At 45.7% G+C, this 23,402-nt stretch overlaps 1 protein-coding gene across 1 annotated transcript in view; it reads left to right on the forward strand.

Annotated features, from left to right (window-relative positions):
* Nucleotides 1–23,402, forward strand: part of LOC133951597 (spectrin beta chain, non-erythrocytic 4-like) — a 55,287-nt gene that overhangs the window by 24,038 nt on the left and 7,847 nt on the right. The window contains exons 21-37 of the mRNA XM_062385630.1: nucleotides 70–200; nucleotides 314–539; nucleotides 2,483–2,685; nucleotides 3,563–3,653; nucleotides 9,263–9,409; nucleotides 17,154–17,417; nucleotides 18,196–18,420; nucleotides 18,879–18,968; nucleotides 19,104–19,382; nucleotides 19,744–19,874; nucleotides 20,302–20,506; nucleotides 20,689–20,934; nucleotides 21,188–21,322; nucleotides 22,031–22,275; nucleotides 22,580–22,718; nucleotides 22,907–22,991; nucleotides 23,121–23,317. Of these exons, the coding sequence (XP_062241614.1) occupies nucleotides 70–200; nucleotides 314–539; nucleotides 2,483–2,685; nucleotides 3,563–3,653; nucleotides 9,263–9,409; nucleotides 17,154–17,417; nucleotides 18,196–18,420; nucleotides 18,879–18,968; nucleotides 19,104–19,382; nucleotides 19,744–19,874; nucleotides 20,302–20,506; nucleotides 20,689–20,934; nucleotides 21,188–21,322; nucleotides 22,031–22,275; nucleotides 22,580–22,718; nucleotides 22,907–22,991; nucleotides 23,121–23,317 (3,039 nt within the window). The remainder of the gene's footprint in view (nucleotides 1–69; nucleotides 201–313; nucleotides 540–2,482; nucleotides 2,686–3,562; nucleotides 3,654–9,262; nucleotides 9,410–17,153; nucleotides 17,418–18,195; nucleotides 18,421–18,878; nucleotides 18,969–19,103; nucleotides 19,383–19,743; nucleotides 19,875–20,301; nucleotides 20,507–20,688; nucleotides 20,935–21,187; nucleotides 21,323–22,030; nucleotides 22,276–22,579; nucleotides 22,719–22,906; nucleotides 22,992–23,120; nucleotides 23,318–23,402) is intronic.

A 23,402-nucleotide genomic window follows, 5' to 3' on the forward strand; every position in this document is an offset into this window, starting at 1 on the left:
TAATCTGGACCCAGTCGTCCCAGTAGAATGGATGATGTGTAACTGGTGCTGCTGTCTCCCCGCTGTCAGGACCTGGACTCGTTCCTCACCTGGTTGGTCCAGACCCAGACGGCCGCTGCCTCCGACCAGCTGCCCAACAACCTCGAGGAGGCCGAGAAGCTCATCAACAGACACGCTGCCCTGAAGGAGGAGATAGGACGGTGGGTAACTTAATGGTTTTGATGGTGTTTTATCCATAGCCCAATCTTCCTGAAAGACCCTTGAAACTCATCAGATCCTGAGAAAATGATGAATGGGGACTTTCTCTGTGCAGATATGAGGAGGACTACGAGCGCCTGCAGGCCATGAACGAGCTGCTGGAGCACGAGGAGGCCCCTCTGCCTCAGGCCGCTCTGCAGCAGTGGCTCCAGAAGCTCGATGTCGGCTGGAATAAACTGCTGGAGATGTGGGAGAGCAGGAGAGAAGTGCTGGTCCAGGCTCATATCTTCCATCTGTTCCTGCGAGACGTTAAACAGGCGGAGTCCTTCCTCAACAACCAGGTGAGATGAGGGAAGAGAAAAAAGGACGACGTCATTTGAAACAGATTTAATTCTTTTCATGTGTAAAAGCAGCAAAACTGAAAAACTTGAAACCTGAAATCTGGTGAGTGGGGACATTCATGTCAACGACTTCTTGTGACGATGTGATTGGCTTCCTGTGTGACATTGCATCACCACCACATTACCTGACGTGCACGTTAGCAAAACCTAATTTATTTGCTGCAGCTGCATCACAGAAATCTGCTTAACTTCAGATTTGCACCGTTAAAAAAGTTGTGTGAAACGAGGCCTGACGAGCAGAGGGAGGCAGCTGCTGTGTGCAACATGTCTGATGGCTTCTTACAGCTGCAGGTTTCATACGCAGCAGCTTTAATGTGACGTTTGCCTCTGATGCAGACACACATCATCCTTTGCTCCACTTATATATTCCCTTTTCGTCTTGTGGTTTCTTTTGATGGTGGAGCTACAGTGTTTGCTGCTCACACCGTTTAGTGGAGCTTGCTCATGAGTAGGGAGCAACACAGGCCCGGCTCAACTAGTGCTGCCATTTACATGCCAGGGTTTCAAACTAAAATATACTCACATGTCAAACTGAAGCGAATTGAGGGTCAAAATGAGGCTTCATGTGTTTGTGTGTCTGCAGAACACCTCTGTAGTTCGTGATGACAGAGTAGTGGAGGCAGCAGCTTCTAGAAACTCTAGATCTACATCATTGAAGTGTCAGAAGGCGAGCTGCTGGCAGCTGTGTGTGTGTGTGTGTGTGTGTTTGTGTGTGTGTTAACAATATACAGTATGATGCAATATACAGTAAATTATACATCTTCTCTATTGGCTTAAATCTGTTCATGAGTCGTAGGTTAGTAAATACGTATCGTACTCTCAATTTGAACTGTTAAAATAAAGTAGTTGTATCAGGAATAAGGTACAGTTATCTTAGTTTAACATTAATATAAAAAAATAAATAATTTGTTACCTTATGAATCAGTGATTTGAGCAGCAATCAACTACTGACGAGTGTAAATCTATTTTAATGGGTAATTCAAATTAAAAAAAAACTTTTAAAGTACACAAATTACACATTGTTTGTAGTTTTGACAGAATGAGGATTATCGTCTTAAGCCTGTAATTGTAATTCTGTGTAATATTCTGATCTAAGGATGTAAACATATCTACAGACTCACCTGAGTCATGTGGTTCAGAAGAACAGTGAGTATCACATGAACAGAGGTTTGTTTTCCAATCTGAAATGTCACAGGCAGAGCTGCCCCTGATCTGTGTGTGTGTGTGTGTGTGTGTGTGTGTGTGTATGTGTGTGTGTGTGTGTGTGTGTCCTTACCAGGGACCACCCCTCCTTAGTATTACCCTGGTGGGGGAGGAGGAGCTGTTTATTCAGAGAGCAGCATTTCTTCTTCAATAAGAATCAAAGACGTTTGAGGCCATCGACCTTTTTTAGCTTCTCCTGGATGTTTCTGCCCCGATTTGCTTTCTCTGTATCCAGATGACAAGTAAAAAAAAAAAACATTTTCAGATTAACAGTAGAATACAGAAGGATTCATCATAATGACGCCTGACTAACGATTGTTGTCGTTATTGATTTAGTCAGCTTAGTTCATGTTGAATAAATTCACCAATTTTTTTATAAAAAATTTAAATTTTCCAGTTGATTACTTTAAAGTCCAAAATATAAAGATCTTCATTCATTCACAGAGAACAAAGAAAAGCAGAAAATCTTCACATTTTAGTGACTGGAAGAAGTGAAAAATAACAGATAAGGAGAATATCATCAATATCTTTTCTTTTGATCAACTAATCATAATGTTGTAAAACCAGAGACTGTAAATAAAGATGGACATCTTGTCCCACTTCCCAGAAATGAAGCCAAAATATCCTGGATACAAAAATTAGCATCTCTGGATCTTGATCTCACTTCTCCCGTCTTCCAGGAATCGGCCCTCGCCCACGTGGAGCTGCCCGCCACAGTGGAGACGGTTGAAGCCGCCATAAAGAAACACAAGGACTTCACCACCACCATGGAGCTGAACCTGCACCGGATCAAAGCTGTGATCGAGGCCGGCGAGAGTCTGATCAGCCAGAGCAACATCTACTCTGATCGCATCAGGGAACGCATCGACACCCTCGCCAACAGGTACCAGTACACAAGTTAAACACACAAGGATTAAAGTCTGGACTCACTCGGACGTAGACGAATGTCTGACAGGGTTTGTGTTTGCACGTTACGTTTTTCACTTTAAATCTTTTAAAAGCTCCAATCACACTGAGGTTTCTCTCTTGCTTTGTAAGTTTGTTTTGATATGAACATTAGTAAAGTGTGAGCATACGGCCTGGAAGAGTAGAAGCAGATATATGGGCCTGTAGCTCACACCGTCCTCCTCTCTGTGTGCTGTGCATCTGAGCAGCTGCTTCAACACAATACACCCACAACAATGAAAGATAAGTAGCAGCTCAACAATCTGAAGAAAAGAGACTTACAAGTGGAACTGAAACAGAAACACAGAAAAAGAAACTGACACCTGACCATGAAATCTGTGTGATGGCTGTGTGTGTCTGCGCGTGAGTGGTGAGTGTATGAGTGTGTGAGTGTGTGTGTGTGTGCTAGTGAATGGGGGGTTGGGCTCTTTTCTGTGTTCAACAATAGGTGAACCATATGGTTTTGGATTTAATTTACATCAATTAACTAATTTTTTCTCCCGTTGACACAAATAAATGTCACAAAATTGTCACAATGTGACTTATTATATTTTGGTTGTTTGATAGATCTTTTAACAATCATTAAATCAATCAATGTTCTTTTTAATATAATAATAAGACATTTTATCTGTTGTCTACGAATATAAATATTTAATGTGAATATTTCCAGGCAGATCATGTCTGAATTTTGATATACGACACATGGAAATAAATATAAAAAATAGAATGTCCTTACAGCCCACACACAATGTTTAAATATGCTTTGATTGTGTCACGTGATCAGTTATCGATGAGTCTGTCCATCGCTCTTTCAGGGGAAACCAGAACAGAGAGCTGGCTCAGCGGTGGTTGGACAAACTGAATGACCAGTGGGAACTGCAGAGGTTTCTCCAGGACTGTCATGAGGTAGGAGACCAAACTGGTTTCACACACATGACGACCTCACAAGGACCTTGATCAAACCAGTTTAAGAACATTTTCATGGGGGAAGTAAAGAAGATGGTAGTGTTTGTTTTTAAGGGAGCCAACTTCCTGTGTGTTCTCTAGTGGCAGCATCAGGTATCTCATCCTGACTGTTTTTAGGAGGACCCACCACTTCAGCCATGGAGCTGCTGTTTTACATGAAATGTGTGTTTTGGAAGTTTTGATATATTTTCAATTAAGATGTAACGTTGTCAGTGTCATTGTTCCACTTTGGGAAAAGTTGTTCTTGGCTCATCTTTAGTTTGTAGTTTTATTTTCTTGTCATTCAGTAGTTAGATAATAACAACCATCTTTTTTTTTGGAGTTTGTACGATGAAATGTTACATAGACTCATGGATAAGAGTGTATTTCATATCATTATATATTATTCTCTGCTCTTATTGTTTCACTTTGACACCACCACAGAATGAACGGCTTGATTAGCAGGACTTTGTGTCTTAGTATTTTCAGGGGAAACGCTTTAATCCTTAGTTGTCGTCAGCTATCATTTGCATGGGCCACACCCTCGTGCGTGTCTGGTTGTGTTGCACACGATTCCCCCCCGCTGCCTCCTGCAGCCCCGGCTCTCTCACCCTGCACAGTCACCGGAGCTTCCTGGACCAAAACCTTGTTTAGTTTCAGCAACTTTCTCTCTTTGGCTCCGCTGAATAATTCAGCAGAGCAGCACCTCATCACTAATTCAGAGGAGGAAGAGTGTATCTAACTGTACATGAGTGTGGTGTGTGGTGTGTGTGTGTGTGTGTGTGTGTGTGTGTGTGTGTGTTTGTATGTGTATTTGTGTGTCAGTCACATATCTGTCTGCTTGTATGTGAGTCTGAAGAAGTACAGAGCGTGTGTGTGTGTTGTGTGTTGTGTGTTGTGTGTTGTGTGTTGTGTGTTGTGTGTTCAAGATTCAAGATTCTTGTTGTGTGTTGTGTGTTGTGTGTTCTGTATGTGTGTATGTGAACCTGAGCTCTCAGGCTGTTCTTCTCTTCACTCAAACCTTCATCCCACATTCACAGCCTATACTGTTTGATTATTGTTTGTTTTTGTTTTTCAAAACAAAAGTTTTTGCTCCAGCACACAAACACGGATGTCTCTCAGAGACATGTTAGTGTCCAACAGATACATCTGTCTCTAGTTGTAACAAATCAAGTTCTTATCGTCATGTACAAAACACAACGTTTAATGTTTTAAAAGGTTTTGTTGATTTTATTGTTTTGTTGTGTTATCAGCACAACAAGACTTGTCACCAGTCACATGGGTCCTCAGGTCCCTTGGTGATTGGACGCTGTGCTGGGAACAACTTTAAAAAGAGTCTGAGAACCTCTGATGTAATGTCAGAGGTTCTTCTGTAACCGGCATCCTCCACGTTGTCCTCCGATCAAGTCCACCTCCGGGACGATGGGAGACTGAGGAAGTGAACTCAGGTTAACACTGTTTCACCCGGACTCACCTCTGGCTCCATTCAGGAGAAAGAGTCGGTGAATAACAGCAGCTGAATGCTTCTTCCTCACATTCTTAGTCCAAAGAAGGAAGATGTGTATTTTATGTCTTTAATTCTTCCCAATGTGTTTATTTTTATATTTGATTAAAATCTAAACATAGTTATCAGCTATTCTTCAAATCTCGTCAATGTCTGTTTAAAATAGAAAAGAATGAATTTGGGGAAAAAAGCTCTGATTGAAAACATCTGGTAAATAATCTTTTTTTTATTAATGTAAAAAATAATTAGAATATTATTCTTACCTCGTTTAATTTTTCAACTTGATAAAATGTCACTTGTAGTAGAATCGTCAGATTCTTTATTCTGTTTTACTCATATTAAAAAAAACAATGATGTTAAATACAAAACAAAGAAAATCTCCTTGATCTAGTTGATAATATTTTATGTTTAACTTTTTAAGCTTTGTCAGACGTTTGAATTCTGATGACGGCGAGTCTATGAATCCTCCTCCTCCGTTTCTCCTTGTTCGCCTCTATCTACCCCCCCCAATCCCCTACCCATTCATCCTCATTCATTCTCTGTTCGCCCCCTACATACACACACACACACACACACACACACACACACACACACACACACACAAACACGTCTTCCTCTTCCCTCATTCAATTCATTTACAGTCTCAAGGGGGGCATCAGGCTGTGACCCACCGTGACCTCTCGGGCGTGTGTATGTGTGTCTGTGTGTGTGTGTGTGGGTGTGTGTGTGGGTGTGTTACACCGACACACCGTGTACACCGTGTACACTCCTAATGAGTGTGCACACAGTCTTTTTTGTCTCTGCTTGTACGATGTGTGAGGCATATTTCCTCGTGTGTGTGTGAAGAGGTGACAACAGCGATGGACAGAAAATCTGTCAAACTACAGATGAATCTTCCACTCACTGTCCCTTCTCTCTTCTCACCATCACACCTCCTCTGTCCAGACCTCTGCTCTCTCTCTCTCTCTCTCTCTCTCTCTCTCTCTCTCTCTCTCTCTCTCTCTCTCTCTCTCTCCACACCTCTCTCTCTCTCCTCTCTGCTCTACCACTGCAGCAGCGTCAGGCGAGCTGGAGACGGAGAGTACAGCTGCCTGGGACTGCTGCAGAGAGGAGGAGAGGGATGGTAGAGGGGGGTGGAGTGTGGGAGGCGGAGAATAGAACTAAAGCAGCCGTAGAGGAGTGGAGAGCTCGGCTGTCAGAGGAGCCCGGCGTCTTTTTAATCCTTTAAAGCAGCTAAAACTTCAGTTTTTCACTGCTCCTGACCCCTCACACTCGTCCGTCCCCGTCCTGACACAATATGAAACCCACCTCCCCCTCAGCATCATTAGCTGTGACCGGTGAGCCTGGAGGCGCCGCCTGCATCCCCCTGCCCCCTCCCAAACAAAATCAAAATCCCAGTCTTTTGCTCCTCCCCCTCCTCCGCTCCATCTCTCCTCCAACCAGACAACTCACCCGCTCGCCTCCTCGCTGAAGGTGTGAGGCACGGGAGGAGCACCCATGCGTCGCCTCAGCAGTCTTCCATTTTATTGTTTGGGGGGAAGAGTAATTTTTTTCTATCAGTCCTCCTCATTCTTGCCCTCGCTCGTCACTCGTCCGCCCCTGCCCCTCCTCTCTCTCCTGGTGGAGCGTGCAGTGAGGAGCGAGGAGGAGAGGGGAGTCTCCAGTCTGTCTCTTCAGCCTCCAGTGTTGTTGTTATTTACCCTCATGGCCGGCGTTCTTCTTTCAGCACACCTCCTGCTTCCCTCAGTCGCGTTCAGCTCCCCAGAAGACACTTCTCTCCTTCTCTCCTTCCTTCTCTCCCTCCGCTCGTTCTCTCCGTCTCCATCTGGCTCTGTGGCGTGGAGCATCTTTGCATGTGTGTGACGGCAGACGAGCGAGGATGCGGATGCCAGCGGCTGCCTGCAGCTGCCACAACCCTGTGGGCTGCTCCTGCTAGAAGCCGCCGGTAAACGAGCCCTTCGCTGCACAGTGGGTTTGGAGGAGAGCGGTCAGGACTCAGGGAGGTGCAGGAGGAGAGCGGTCAGGACTCAGGGAGGTGCAGGAGGAGAGCGGTCAGGACTCAGGGAGGTGCAGGAGGAGAGCGGTCAGGACTCAGGGAGGTGCAGGAGGAGGGCGGTCAGGACTCAGGGAGGTGCAGGAGGAGAGCGGTCAGGACTCAGGGAGGTGCAGGAGGAGAGCGGTCAGGACTCAGGGAGGTGCAGGAGGAGAGCGGTCAGGACTCAGGGAGTTGCAGGAGGAGAGCGATCAGGACTCAGGGAGGTGCAGGAGGAGAGCGGTCAGGACTCAGGGAGGTGAAGGAGGAGAGCGGTCAGGACTCAGGGAGGTGCAGGAGGAGAGCGGTCTGGACTCAGGGAGGTGCAGGAGGAGGGCGGTCAGGACTCAGGGAGGTGCAGGAGGAGAGGGTTGGACTCAGGGAGGTGCAGGAGGAGAGCGGTCAGGACTCAGGGAGGTGAAGGAGGAGGGCGGTCAGGACTCAGGGAGGTGCAGGAGGAGAGCGGTCAGGACTCAGGGAGGTGCAGGAGGAGAGCGGTCAGGACTCAGGGAGGTGCAGGAGGAGAGCGGTCAGGACTCAGGGAGGTGCAGGAGGAGAGCTGTCAGGACTCAGGGAGTTGAAGGAGGAGGGCGGTCAGGACTCAGGGAGGTGCAGGAGGAGAGCGGTCAGGACTCAGGGAGGTGCAGGAGGAGAGCGGTCAGGACTCAGGGAGGTGCAGGAGGAGAGCGGTCAGGACTCAGGGAGGTGCAGGAGGAGAGCGGTCAGGACTCAGGGAGGTGCAGGAGGAGAGGGTTGGACTCAGGGAGGTGCAGGAGGAGAGCGGTCAGGACTCAGGGAGGTGAAGGAGGAGAGCGGTCAGGACTCAGGGAGGTGCAGGAGGAGAGCGGTCAGGACTCAGGGAGTTGCAGGAGGAGAGCGATCAGGACTCAGGGAGGTGCAGGTGGAGAGCGGTCAGGACTCAGGGAGGTGCTGGAGGAGAGCAGTCAGGACTCAGGGAGGTGCAGGAGGAGAGCGATCAGGACTCAGGGAGGTGAAGGAGGAGAGCGATCAGGACTCAGGGAGGTGCAGGAGGAGAGGGTTGGACTCAGGGAGGTGCAGGAGGAGAGCGGTCAGGACTCAGGGAGGTGAAGGAGGAGAGCGGTCAGGACTCAGGGAGGTGCTGGAGGAGAGCGGTCAGGACTCAGGGAGGTGAAGGAGGAGAGCGGTCAGGACTCAGGGAGGTGAAGGAGGAGGGCGGTCAGGACTCAGGGAGGTGCAGGAGGAGAGCGATCAGGACTCAGGGAGGTGCAGGAGGAGAGCGGTCAGGTCTCAGGGAGGTGCATGAGGAAACGTTAGGTGCAGGTGTGAGGATGTGTGTGACGGAGAGAGGAGGTGCATGTGTGAGGATGTGTGTGACGGAGAGAGGAGGTGCAGGTGTGAGGATGTGTGTGACGGAGAGAGGAGGTGCAGGTGTGAGGATGTGTGTGACGGAGAGAGGAGGTGCTGGAGCTGACCTGGATATGCTGGTGGTGCTGTGAGCGCAGGTGTGGGGGGTCTCGCTGTGTGTTGGCCTCACACAGATCATCTGTGTGTGCACGTTGTACTCTGGAGGTGTGTGTGTGTGTGTGGATTGTTTACTGAGTGGCAGCATGTTGATGCTGTGATCTCTTGTGTTGTGTGTACATGTGAAGTCCTGCCGCCATGCTTGTTGGTACACGTGTGTCTGCCGACATGTGCCTGCTGTGCGTCATTAAATATTCATGTGTGTGTGTTTGACCTTGTATTTCCCACTGTATGTGTCGCTGGTGTCTCTTTGAGCTTCTTCACACAACAGATGCTAATGAAAACACACATGTGTGGGTTTTTTTTATGTTCTGTAAATGAGTGTATTGCTAACATACGTTTCTTTAATGGGGCGGACACAGTCTCAGCATTAGAGTTTGTGATACACAGATTAAAAACAGAGAAATCAGTTTCTACAACACCAACAGTTATTTTTAGTTTTTATGCTCATCCAATATTGACACCTCTCTCTCTCTCTCTCTCTCTCTCTCTCCGTCTCTCTCTCTCTCCCATCCTCTCCCATTCTCCCAGCTGGGGGACTGGGTGTACGAGAAGATGCTGATGGCGAGGGACAGCAGCCGAGACGAGACCCAGAAGCTTCACAAGAAATGGCTGAAGCACCAGGCCTTCATGGCCGAGTTGGCCCAGAATAAAGAATGGCTGGACAAAATCGAGAGGGTGAGTGACAGAGACTTGATACTCGAGTTTAACTGGGTCATTCTGGTGTTGAGACGTTTTGTGACCACTGGCTGCTTGAAGCTGGAGAGAATATCACTATGGAATTTTGTTTTTGTATTTTATTATCTAGAGTTTGTGTTTCTTTTGACGTTTAACACTGGAGGATAGAAGAAAGAATAATGCAAAATATTAATTTGGGCTTATTTTCACGTAGTTTGGCCACGAATCCTTCTTTGTGTGATGCCAGTAGACAGTCCACATAGAGCAGAATATATTTAATACATGTTTGAAAAAGTTTAACTGCTTTTTCATAATAATCTTTACATAATCAATTATTTGTAGTTTATTTTGTATAATTTTTCCATGTGTTAACTTGTATTTAAGGGGACGAATGGGCCTTGGTTGAAGTAAACGCTCTTTCTAACAGCGTATTATAGATACTACAGCGTCTAGTGATGCACAGAGGATGAATTTCTCCTTTTGTCTTGTAACCACATCAGTGGCTGAAACTCTCCGGGCAACAAACCATGTGTGCTGTCAAAGAAAAGCTCGAATCAACTTCCTTGTTTCTGTTTCCCTTCAGACAGGCAGCACTGAGGTAAACAGCGTGGGCCTCAATCAGCACAGCCGATCATTAATGTCAGATTTATGAAGTCGTTCTGTTAAACACTACGGTTACTTAAAGCGTGACGAAGCCAGTAGCAAGGACTCAAAGTCTCACAGGGGTTTAAAACAGAGAGGGGAGCTGTGACCTCCACCACTGCTCTGCGTCCTGATTGGATCTGTTTCACACTAAAGAGGTTTACCAGGCATGTGTTTCCCCAGCTACACCTCCGGGTTGTGTGGTTCCACAGTGGACTGTTGTGTTCACGGCTCTGAGCGGCTTTGTGATCCTGGTTCAGGGAACGTCTCACACACACACACCGTGTTGTCGTGTTCATCGTGGCACAGTTTAGTTGTGTGATGCTGCTGCCCAGCTACAGTCTCCATGTCATCTTTAAACTCCTGGCTCCTCTTTTTCATTCTGAGATGTTTGTATTCGTCCAGTTGTGTGTCTGTCGTGTGTTATGTTTTGTGATGTTTTACTTGGAGGAGAGAAGAAAAAGACTCTGGTGCGTGTGAGCAGCTCATGTGATGCCTCCTCAGTGTTCTCATGGGGTGTAGTAGTCTCATTGTATCACATATGTGCTGATCAAACCTGTGACTGTTTAGTTCTCAGGGTGTGATTCTATTCTATTCTATTTCTATCCGTTCTGAGGAAAATCCAGGAGATACTGGATATTTACTGAAGAGACACTGATGCTACATTTCTCATGATAAACCTCGGCATGTGATTCTATATGAAACATTAACTGTGGCTGCTCAGAGTGTCGTTCACTCATAAAGGCTCATTCTGGATCTATCATGGTGCAAACAGTCGCCTGTGATGTAACGGCTCAGTCCTCTGCAGTCAGACTGGGCAGGGCTGAATCTGAGCTCCCCAGTGGGATCAGCCTGAGCCGAGCCACAGCAGAACACACTGCGTTTAGTTTGTATCTGTACAAACACACACACTTTAACACAACCGTCCACATCACCGAGGCCACAGCGGAAATAACCAACGATGTGACTGACTGGCTGCTTTAGATGAGAGAGTGTTGTTATGACTAATACTTCAAATAATAACGTGATTAAAACAATCTTAAGGCGGAAAAGTTTAAGCTTGTACCACAATACGGCAGGGTCCTTGGTTTGAATCCCTCTGCCCCATCATGTTTACCATCTTCCTCTTACTAGTGATTACAGTACAAGCTGAAAGCTTCAATACGTGTCCTCGTCCAATCAGCTCTGGGACATGGTGGCTGATGGCTACACAGGTCGGCAGCTTTACCAACGGTTTCCCTATAAACGTCTCATTAGGTCTAATTACTGTACCACTGATTTGGTCATTTCTCTCCATCTCTTCTTCTAGTGGCCACAATGTGTGTGTGTGTGTGTAGCTTTGAATGTGTGTGTGTTTGTGTGCCTGGGTTCAAGATGTGTAGAATTATGGATATGAAATGAGATAATGTAGAGAGAGCACCGACCTGTTTCTGTCGATGTACTAGAAGAACAGGAGAATTCTATGTATTGGAACTGACAGAATTTCATTTGCATTGTTTACATAAATTACTGTTGTAATTATTTAATTACCTCTAGAAATATGAAATCTGCTGCTGCTCTAAAGTATAAAAGAGTCCATTGTAGTTTTCCCGCCCACAAGCTGAAGTATCAGAGAAGTGTTGAGTGTATTTCTTTGTTTCTTTGTTGTATTTATTTGGCAGATGGTAAAGAATCAGAACAACCTACTCAACAACTCGTCAAAACTGACACTTCTCAAACAAAACTATTCTCCTTATTTGATGGATTTGCTTTGTGTGATTTCATCATATATATATTTTGATTTGTTTGTGGCGTTCAGAAAGATTCATGAATTAGTTCCTCTGCATGCATATACTCGTGTCTTTTACTTATAATCATATAAAATGAGGAGATTTTTAAAAAGTGGGTCACGGACATTTTCAGCACCTTGTAATTTCTTTAGAGCTCTTCTAGCTTTCATGATAAAAGAGGTTCAGGGTTAGAGTCTGGCAGTTACAGGTTAGAACAGTAACTGCAGAAGAACAACAACCCGTGTGTGTGTTTGTGTGTTTCTTTGTGTATCCAGCTCAGGCTCAGTTCAGCAGCAGTGTGTAGTCTCATCAGCCACGTTCACCCCACATGCCGGCTTCAGGGTCGTTGCTTTGCATCTTATACCTTTTTTTTTGGTAGAATATATTTATAGGATTTGGATTTTGATCATGTAAATATTCTTTACACGTTGCTGACTGGTGTCCTTTTGCCTGGTGCGGCTGTGTCTCCCTGTTTCCTCTGAGAGTCTTCAGTCTATTTGTGTAATTGTGTAAGAGCGGCTGACTGAAGGACTCTGTGAAGCACATGGCCTGTTTTTAGAGAAGAGTTATCTGCCCATGATTACATGACAAACAAGACACTGTAGATGTTCAGGTCCCCCTTCCCCCTGGACTGGCCTCATCAGCAGAATCAGTAAAACCCAGAGGCAGATGCCGACTCTGGTTAACTCCCGGTAGAAAGTGCAACAACACAAAAAAACTAAGAAAAGAAATACATCCATTCTTTGTAAAAGATTGTTTTCTTTCTGTTTTGTAAAACTGGGCTTAGACTGCGTTTGAATCCCATTAGGCTGATGGGATTCAAACCACCAAAAACCATGTGGAGGAATCGGCTTTGTTTTTTAAATCTTGCACTGTGTGTGATGCAACCCAGAGAGGTTTAGGACTGTATATATCTGATCAACTGAAAACAAGCAGGGGGGATTATCATGCATCTTGTGCACTGTGACAGTTTGTGTGACGTTCAGCAGCAGCTGGGACAACGTGTCTCGTCTTCCCTTCTCTCTTCGCTCAGCACGTGCGTGAAGGTCATTCCTGCTTCCTCCCCTCTCACCACGGGACAGGAAGCAGCCTGAGATTCAACAGGAAGTGACGTTAGACTTCCAAGATAGCGAAAGAGAGCTGCTTTGGAGTATTGAGATTCCTCCCTCACTTGGTAATGTGGTGTACCATGGAGGCCTTAGTCTAATAAGCTGAGGTTCGCAGTGTGCTGCATGTGTAATGTGACGTTCAGTCAATAGCTGCTGTCGCTGCAGGATGTCCTGGGACTCGTCACCGGGCCGGAGAGCCAGACAAACACATCGGAATATACACATTGGTCATATCGCTACTTCAAAACTTACAGTTCGTCAATGAACATGGACCAAACTAAAAAGTCAAAAGTATGGTTGATGTCATTTTAGGTTCCTGTTTGTTTTTTAATTAGTTATTATATTATAAAAAATATAAATTGATTGACAGCTGTCTGTGATACGACGGCTCCACTCCCCCAAACGCTGCTGTGCAGAATCCAAATAACATCAACAGCACCCGGCGGCAGAACCTGCATTCAGGATGTGTTTTGTTTTGCATTTTGTGAGGAAGTGGAGACGAGTCGTCCATCTTGTCTTTCAGTTTAATACTTGGCTATAAAAATAAATTAACTGCATACCTTTTAAATTTCATATGCATATCCACTCACGTACTATATTTGAACTTTGACCAGTCGTTTTCTGCTGCCTCTGCACAACTGTGTGTGTGTTGTTTGTGTGTGTTTGTGTGTGTGTGTGTGTGTGTGTGTGTGTGTGTGTGCTGAGAGAACATCGATGAGGCCCTCTTTCTCGGAGCGAGTGGTGAACCGATCTGCTGTTGTATTTTTAGTCCAGTTTTATTTAGATGCTTTGCCGACGCTGTTCATTCCAGTAAACACAGAAATGATGAGGAAGACGAGCAGGAAAGAGTCTGGTCGACCTGTTTCCTTATCTGAACCATAGCTGGACAGTCAGTGGGTATTACCTTCCGGGTTGTGCACTACAGAGACCTCACATCACACCTGTCATCCTCTGGTCTCATGCCTTCATCTTTTCACCTGCTCACTCTGACCTGAATGTGTCTCATAGTGAAACTGTACAGCAGCTTCCTCTGCCTGCAATGCACATGGGTTTGATTTCCAGCACGATGGCAACACAACTTTCATTCTGTTCCACAAAGATTTCACTGTTGTGTTGTCAAAGATGATCTGCAGTGTGGCAAACACAACACATGGACACCTTGGCCACATCATACCTTGTGGATTTCCTTGTGAAGAGAGATGTACGCGACATATTTCTAACGACTAGAGCTGCAACCTGAAACGTGTCTGTTTGGTTGGACGATCGGATTTTTCACATGCAAAGTAAATATTGACACATTAGCTGCAGAAGCCTGAGAATAACAGACAGGCTGACCAGTCGAGTGTCAACAGTGACGCTCAGGAGCAGATGTCTGCTGTGATTCACAGACAGCAGAATGAAGAGGCTCCATCTTTCCTGTCAGCATCAGTGTCCTGTCAGGAGTCCTCACTCTCCCGCTTGGTCTTTATTTTGTTTTGGGTCATATGGGCTTTTGGCATTTGAATCATTTTGTCATTATGATTTTCAGTGTCAAACAATGAAAGTGTGTATGAGGAAGTTTGGAAAGTGACGCACAACAAGTTTCTTTCCGAGACTGAGCCCTGAGTTGGTCACAGACGGATCTTCAGTGAGCCACGTTAACCTTCGAGGGACAGACACAGACGTTCCTGTTTGCATTAGGTTAGAATAAACCATTGTCTTTGCAGACCTAGTGAGTGTAGCAGCTCGGAGGCTGTGGGAGAAGCTGCTGGAGCCCACACAGCCCACCCACCCACTCACTGCAGAGGAGGACACACCTCAGCAGCCGGAGAAACACCACACCACTGTGAGCACTGACGTAACACAAGTAACACACCTACACAGGAAATCACAGGACTGAGAGTGGTGGAGTGTGTAGTGGGGCCTGTTGGACAGCTGCTTACTCATCGGATGTGCACATACCATAATACTCCTGTCCTCTGCAGTTCACTTTACTGGAGCAACTGGAAACAGACTGCAGCTCTGCAAGGAGGACATGTTTGTAGTGTTGAAGAAACTCTACATCTGATCATCTAGCTGTCACTGGAATCTGAGCCTCTTGTTTTAATATTTAACATTTCTACCATCATGTAATATTAAACATTTGATAGAAATCATTTCATTTATTCAGCAGATAGTTCCACATGTAAAGATCTAATATTTTACATTATGTTTGGTCATATACAGCAACATTTTCAATAGGCATTTATAACAGTTATTGCCACTTTGTATACAGAACTATTTACAATATATACTGCAAACACAGCATCTGCCCCCCCCCCCCCCCGTTTGGACCTCGAAGGACAGGTGGAAGAGCTAATGGATGAGAGGACGGATAGATGGACGGGTGGATGGGTGGATGGATTGATAGATGGGTGGATGGATGGAGGGATGGGTGGATAGGTGGATGGATGGATGGATGGATGGATGGATGGGTGGATGGGTGGATGGATGACTAAATATTCATGTTGATGCCGTTACAGTATCTATCTCTTATAAACCCAATCAGCTGGTGTTTTTCAGATATCAAACCTGTGATATTTCTTGTGTGATTTGACTTTGTACTGTCACTACACTTCTGTTTACAAGGAGAGTTGTACAAACAGAGATTTGCTGGAGCCTGGTTACACAGCCGGTGAGGGGGAAGGTGACTGGAATCCCTGTAACGGCCTCAGTGTCGTCCAGTTTCCAGTCATCGTGAAACTCTCTGTGGATTTGATGGGATCCCGTGTGAGTCGGACCGGATGCTGCCCTCTGCAGATGAGTCACAGCTCGGAGTTACACATGCAGCACATGAGGGAAACCTTTAGTCACCAGTGAGAGTCTGAAGCCATGGACCTTAACTTCAGCTCCATAGATGCTCTGGACTTTGTGCTGCTTTTTAAACGTGACCTGCATCAAGGTCAAAGCATTGCTGTGTTGCCGTGGATGCTTTGATTCTTCCATCTCAATATTCAATTTTAAATTCATTATTTTTACAGACTTAAGTGCCACTCAAAATAAGGAAAAAGTTACTAGACTGCAACATCGCAATAATGTATTTTAATAAATGTAAATATATATAAGATAAGATTTAACAGTACTTTAAATCCAGGTATAGCGCCAATAGAAGCTATATACAACGTTTGTTTGGTATCTTTCTGTTTCATCCTTTTTTTGCAGCTCTCTTTCTCTCTTTCTCTGTTACACACACACACATGCACACACATACACACACACAGACACACACACTCATACTCACCGACTGCACAATATGAAATACAATTGGGCAAGGATTTCACTGTGGGGGAGGCTGAAAAGAGAAAAAACAGAAGGTGTGTGTGTGTGGGTGTGGGTGTGTGTGGGTGTGTGTGTGTGTGTGTGTGTGTGTGTGTGTGTGTGTGTGTGTGTGTGTGTGTTTAAGGGGGTTCAGAACAGGGTGAGGTACAAAGAAATATGAAAAAGAGCACAGGGAGCGAGAAAGGGGGGAGGGGAGTGCGAGGTAATTTATGAGGCATTTTAACGCAGTGAGGTTTAATCTCTTCACACACTGCACACACACACACACACGCACACACACTCACATGCACACACACACTAACATGCACACACACACGCACACACACTCACATGCCTCCTAACCCAGTTTCACTGTGTCTACACATCATTATTCAGACATAGGACCCAGTGAATATCTGCAGGTTTTTATGCTTCTTTATATTTTAACCTCGACCGGTCATAATCATGCTGATGATTTTGTCAATGTCATTATTGATTTATCTCCCAATTATGTTCTGAATTAATAATTCATTATTTGTGGTAATGTTTGTCACAAAGCAAGGTGCTGGAGTTTGGTTTAATCAGGATATAACGCCAACATTTTATTAGGGCCTGAGCACCGAATGGTGAGAGGCCCTATTGAAATTGTAAGGATTTTTATTGTTTCCCTTTGGGGGGCTTTTTCAGGGTCTAGTTTTATATATAGATTTTCTTGTGGAGAAGCTAAAACCAGTACATTCTTAACTGGTTGTAGATGACTAATCATTGCTGGTCAACATCTCAGTGTATCTGGTTAATTCACCAGTTTAAAGCGTTTAATTTAGTTTGCTTTAGTGGTATATTTTGGTTTGCTCTCGACTTTGCTCCACATTTTCGTCTGGTGACTAATTATTATTTTCATATATCATTAACACCTTTAATATCCCCTCCCCCTCCCCGTCCATCCAGGAGGGCCAGCAGCTGATCCAGGAGAAGCCGGAGCTCAGTCCCGTGGTCCGGAAGAAGCTGGAGGAGATCCGGGAGTGCTGGCAGGATCTGGAGAGCACCACCCAGGCCAAAGCCCGCCAGCTCTTCGAGGCCAACAAGGCCGACCTGCTGGTGCAGAGCTATGAGAGCCTGGACCACAGGCTGGGCCAGCTGGAGGGTCAACTGGCCTACGTGGACCAGGGACAGGACCTCACCACCGTCAACAAGCAGCTGAAGAAACTGCAGGTTTGAAGATTTAAAAGCATATTGGTCTTATTGTACAACTTTCTTTGAAAGACTGTTATCATCACCTCACAGTGATGACCTCATCTCATTAACATTTAAACACAATGCTGGAAAGTGACTCACAGCTTTTCTCATCCTGCGCCTGCAACATTTTTCCGTTGAGCTTTTCATCTCATTTCAGCGAAGTCAGTTTTTTCATTTTAAAGCCGACATAAATTTTTAATTTGCATTGATGGTTTTTCAGCCTTCATGCCAACATCACTCCTACCGATGATCGTGAGATATATTGATCAGTATATTTTAAATACAGCTGCCAGGAATTAGAATGATCCAATACCTAAATCTGTCAGTTTGTTGTTTCAGTACTTTTTTTGTAATCCTGCTCTCAAATACAGTAAACAAAAAAACCAGTAGAAAAGGCTGATCCAATCATGTGCTTGGAGGCGTGTCCCGAAGTAACCACATTTTGAGGAATGGGGGTGGAGCCAAGGACACTAGATGCCTGCCACCTACACCTATTGAATGATACTAGCTGTCAATCAAACATGCCTATATGCAAATGGTGCTTTATGGTCTATTTGAGTCTAAATGGACCATATTTTAGAAACTGAAGATCATGCTGTATTGAAGAAGACTTCAAACTAGAGATTGAGACGTAGACTCTTGAGGAAGGTGTTACCTGATCTTATCAACACATCGTCTTTTCCTCCCTCTGTTTTCATAACTTCTCCTCCGCCGCTGCCTCTTCCTTCTTCTCCTCCTCCTCCTCGCCCCTCAGACCATGGAGACCCAGATGGAGGCGTGGTACCAGGAGGTGGGGCAGCTCCAGGTGCAGGCAGCCTCCATACCCCAGCAGACGCAGGTCAAGGGGACGGTAGCGGAGCGTCAGGCCGTGGTGGAAGCCAGGATGGTGCGTCTCATCGAGCCGCTGAAGGAGCGGCGGCGCATCCTGCTGGCGTCGAAGGAAGTGCACCAAGTCGGACGAGACCTGGAGGACGAGATCGTGAGTTTGCTGAACACGTACACGCAGACAAACTGAAACACATTGACATGTTTGATGTGAAATGAAATGATCTTTACCTGTGTTACAACTGCAAACTGCACAAATACAAAAATCTTTAATGTCAACATCTTTAATTTAAACACACACGTTTGAAGATGTATCTATATTCCTGTTGTATTTTGAGAGTTTAATTAGATTCCATGTGTAAATTCAATTGACATTTAATCACAGCCAGCAGATAATGTATCCACAGTTATCAATGAGATTAGGAAGGACATTCAAATATCACATTTTCAGTTCCTTCTAAAAATACATTTTATTTTCAAATATACATTTCTCATGTAAAGTTCTTTAATCGCTTCGACCTCTGACAGACATGTATGTATTTATCTGATGGTGCATTTCCGTTCACAAAATCATAGTTTACAAATATGTGCTACCATGTGTTGTGGTTGTAGTTATGGATCCAGGAGCGCCTCCCGATGGCCATGTCTCAGGAGCACGGCTGTTCGTTGCAGTCCGTCCAGCAGCTCATGAAGAAGAATCAGGTGAGGAAGTCAGAAGAGTTGGTTAAAGACTCCCCCTTCTGACCTTTCTCCTTCTGTGCAACATCTCATCATCTATCTTCAACGACACAGAAAACGTTCAAACGTTCCTGACCTGGCTCTCATCTTCTCCTCCAGACTCTCCAGAGGGAGCTGCAGGGCCACGTGAGCAGGATCGACGACGTCCTGGAGAGGGCGGGAATCATCGCCTCCATACGCAGCCCCGAGGCAGACTGCGCCAGGGCGGGCCACGACCAGCTGGCCCATCTGTGGGCTCTGCTCTGGGCCGAGACCGAGAGGAGGCAACTGGTCCTGGACGCCATGTACCAGGCCCAGCAGTACTACTTCGACACGGCCGAGGTGGAGGCCTGGCTGAGCGAGCAAGAGCTGCACATGATGAACGAGGAGAAGGGGAAGGTGAGCGAGAGTGTCTGAATCATTCTTGGCTTTTCAGTGAACAACAACTAATAAATTGGGATTTAAAGTTTAACAGCAGCCGCATGATTAGCTGGAAGAGACTGTGGTAGAATCTGATTGGCCGTTTAGATACGCCCCCAATCAGCAGAGATAGAGAGAAATTAGATTCCTTATGTTGAGCTTCATGACATTGTTTCTTCATGAACTTTAACTTATGAGAAGAACTACTCTGAATGCACACATTCCTGAGAGGCACAAACACATTATCTAAAGTCATCAGCAGTGCAGTATAGAAGATTTATGCTGTGTATAGACCATTGTGTGTGAAGTAAAACTTGCGTGTCATTTCCTCTCCCATCAGGACGAGCCCAGCACCCTGCAGATGCTGAAGAAACACCTGGTCCTGGAACAGACCATCGAGGACTATGCTGAGACCATCGGCCTTCTGTCGCAGCAGTGCCGGCAGCTGCTGGAGATGGGGCATCCGGACTTGTGAGCATGATGAAAACACACACACACAGTTCTAGAGGAAATGCTGCAATACTGACCTAATTCAATACAAACCTAAGAACTCATCTGAATCCTAACCAGCCCATCCTGTTTACCTGAGCCAGATGTTTAATAGTTATTCAAGAGCAGTGTCCGTTAACAGAGGCAGAGTCCATGTTATTAATTGATTTGGTTGTGTGTTGTTTGTAATCAGTATAAAGTAAAGAGCTGAGAATCATCAAAGAAAAGTTAGAAAATGTTTGTGTATAATCAATTTCCAAGAACACTGCAGTCGGTGCATCTCTAGTTCAAAGTACAGCAGCTCCGCATCTTTTTTTCTTTAAACTTCAGACGCACGGTTTCCTGCCGCAGGTACACACCCTGTTTGTGTGTACATGACCTGACACAGTTTCTCTGCCTCTTTCCACAGCGAGCAGATCAGCAAGCGCCAGTCGCAGATTGACCGTCTGTACGTGTCCCTGAAGGACCTGGTGGAGGAGAGGAAGAGCCGCCTGGAGCAGCAGTACTGGCTCTACCAGCTCAACAGAGAGGTGGACGAGCTGGAGCAGTGGATCGCTCAGAGGGAGGTGGTCGCCAGCTCGCCGGAACTGGGTCAAGACTACGAGCATGTGACAGTAAGTGTGTGGACAGATGATGGATGTGGATGAATAATTAATCTAAAAACATATTGGAGATTTCAAAAAAACACTTTATTCATTTATTAAGTGAAGTCACTACTGTTAATTATTATTTTACACTAACCCAAGATTTCTAGACGTTTGTCTTTCCTTTCTCAACCTCCCATCCACACCTCCAGGTCCTGCAGGAGAAGTTCACAGAGTTTGCATCAGAGACCGGCAGCGTGGGGCAGGAGCGAGTTACGGCCGTCAACCAGATGGTGGACGAGCTCATCGACTACGGCCACTCGGAGGCCGCGACCATCGCGGAGTGGAAGGACGGTGTGAACGAGGCCTGGGCCGACCTGCTGGAGCTCATCGAGACCCGGGCACAGATGCTCGCCGCCTCACATCAGCTGCACAAGTTCTTCTCCGACTGCCGAGAGGTAACAGAGCTGACGTGCTGTGATGCAGGGAAATGCAACGAGACATTAATAATTATACCGATTATGCATCAAAGTAAACACATCCCTTAGCAGCACAGGCTGATGTTAGAAGAATTTCCTTTTTTCTGTGATGATGATGATGATGATACCATGTGATACAATCTAGAAAAGAGTATGCGCTAGTTAATTTGAAAATAACATTTAGCTTCAAAGACATTTAACAATATATTCAACTCCTCTGCACTTTATTCAGGTTTTGGCTCAGATTGAGGACAAACACCGAAGACTGCCTGAGGTCCAGGCTCGGCAGGGCAGCACTGCCAACACCAGCACCCTGCAGAGACTCCTGCAAAGCTTCGAACAGGACATACAGCTGCTGGTCACGCAGGTACAGCCACATGCACATGTGCACGTCAATTCACTGGCTGCAATATACAGAGGCTTTGGGACTCACGTAGGGAAGAGTCACAAAGAATTCCCTCAAGATGATCACTATGCATTAGGCCAAAGACTTTTTCTAATGCTAGTTTAGCTTTTTTCCAGATTCACAGCAAACCATGAATTACGTTCACACCATGTGGAGGTGATGATCATGAATCAGTATAATCACATAATGACGACTGTTTTTAGTTTTGTGTTTCTTCATACTCTCCAAAAGCCACGGTATATTATTATGTTTTCTATCTTGATGTATTTTGTTACAAGTAACAAAGAGTTAAGTGTTAAAGCTTTGGCAGCAAGATCGATCTGATAACATTAAAATAGACCAATAGTAAAGAGCCCTGGTTATTTGTGAGTCTGAAGCCTCATTGCAGAACTTCCCTCTTACTCTGCATTTCATTGTGCTTTGTTGAGTCTCTGTCATGCACCTGGAGAAAGTGCATTTCACTGAGGAGAGATGCAGAATCACAGCTGTGTGTTCTCATCTGTGGTGACAGAGCCCGACCGCTTGGCCTCCGCTGAACGCAGCTGTCAGAGCAGCTGTGCTTTCTGCGTCACTCGGAAAAAAAACTCTTGGTCTTTCCATTTTTTTGAAGATCTGCTTCTTCCTGGTTCAGCGTAGCTTCTTGATAACCCCTGCTCTCCAAACCTCCAGGTGCGTCAGCTGCAGGAGAGTGCGGCCCAGCTGAGGACGGTGTACGCCGGAGAGAAGGCCGAAGCCATCGCGTGCCGTGAGCATGAAGTGATGCAGTTCTGGAAGGAGCTGCTGACGTCCTGTGAAGAGTGTAGAGTGCAAATCACCACCGAGACAGATAAACTGAGGTTCTTCGGCATGGTCCGAGACCAGATCATGTGGATGGACTCGATCCTCTGTCAGATAGGGACAGGAGAGAAGCCCAGGTACTTTCAACACAGGATCTGTGTCAACTGCAGGGTTAAAACAAAGCACTAGAAGTGTGTCAGACATTAATCTGACTTTCTGCTTTCATCATCTTCGTTTGTGGTTGTTATCTCTCCTGTAGACTAAGCTGAAAATAACAGTTTTAGTAGTTAAAGAATAAATGTACTGATCGTGGAGAAGAAATTCTGGCTCAAAGGTTGAACCTTAGTATTCAGTGTGTTTCATGTTCAAATCTAAGCATTGTGTTGGTGTTTGTCTCGGTGTGTGTGTGTGTGTGTGTGTGTGTGTGTGTGGTTTGTGCAGAGATGTGTCCTCAGTGGAGGTGCTGATGAATTATCACCAGAGTCTGAGAGGCGAAATCGAGGCTCGCAGTCGGAGCGTTGTCACGTGTATTGAAATGGGAAAGACCCTGCTGGCTGTTCGAAACCCTGCAGCTGAAGAGGTGCGATGAGGAAACATGATGAAGATTAAATACTTGAGTGGAAATAATACACATTTAACTACTTTTTGTTTTGTACACAGCAACTCATTTACAAATTAAGTAGCCAGCACCCTGGCACCAAAAGTTTGATGGAATAAATCCTCAAATCTGGTTTTCAATCTTAATAAATCAATGATTTGAATTCTCAGATTAAGGAGAAGCTGGACAAGGTGGTTGCTAAGCAACATGAGCTGTCTGAGAAGTGGGACAAGCACTGGGAAGCGCTGCAGCAACGTGAGCACACACACAGACACACAATCTGACATAAACACACACAGAAGTACGACAGGAGACTGTAGTGAAAGAAAAGAGAATACAAGTGAAGTTCATTTCCTTTTTGAAACGTGGTGTCTCCTCCCTCAGTGCTGGAGGTGCATCAGTTCGCCCAGGAGGCGGTGGTGGCGGAGGCGTGGCTGACGGCTCAGGAGCCGTTCATCAGCAGCTGCGAGCTGGGAGCCAGTGTGGACGAGGTGGAGCAGCTGATTCGTCGACATGAAGCCTTCCGCAAAGCCGCTGCCACCTGGGAGGAGCGCTTCAGCTCCCTACGAAGAATCACCACGGTAGCATCATCACCACCACCATCATCATCACTATCATTATGTTTGTGTCATCAATGTCATCCACTCATGTCAAAGTCCTGTTTGA

This window comes from Platichthys flesus, chromosome 4 (assembly GCF_949316205.1).
Source record: "Platichthys flesus chromosome 4, fPlaFle2.1, whole genome shotgun sequence".
Classification (NCBI taxonomy): domain Eukaryota; kingdom Metazoa; phylum Chordata; class Actinopteri; order Pleuronectiformes; family Pleuronectidae; genus Platichthys; species Platichthys flesus.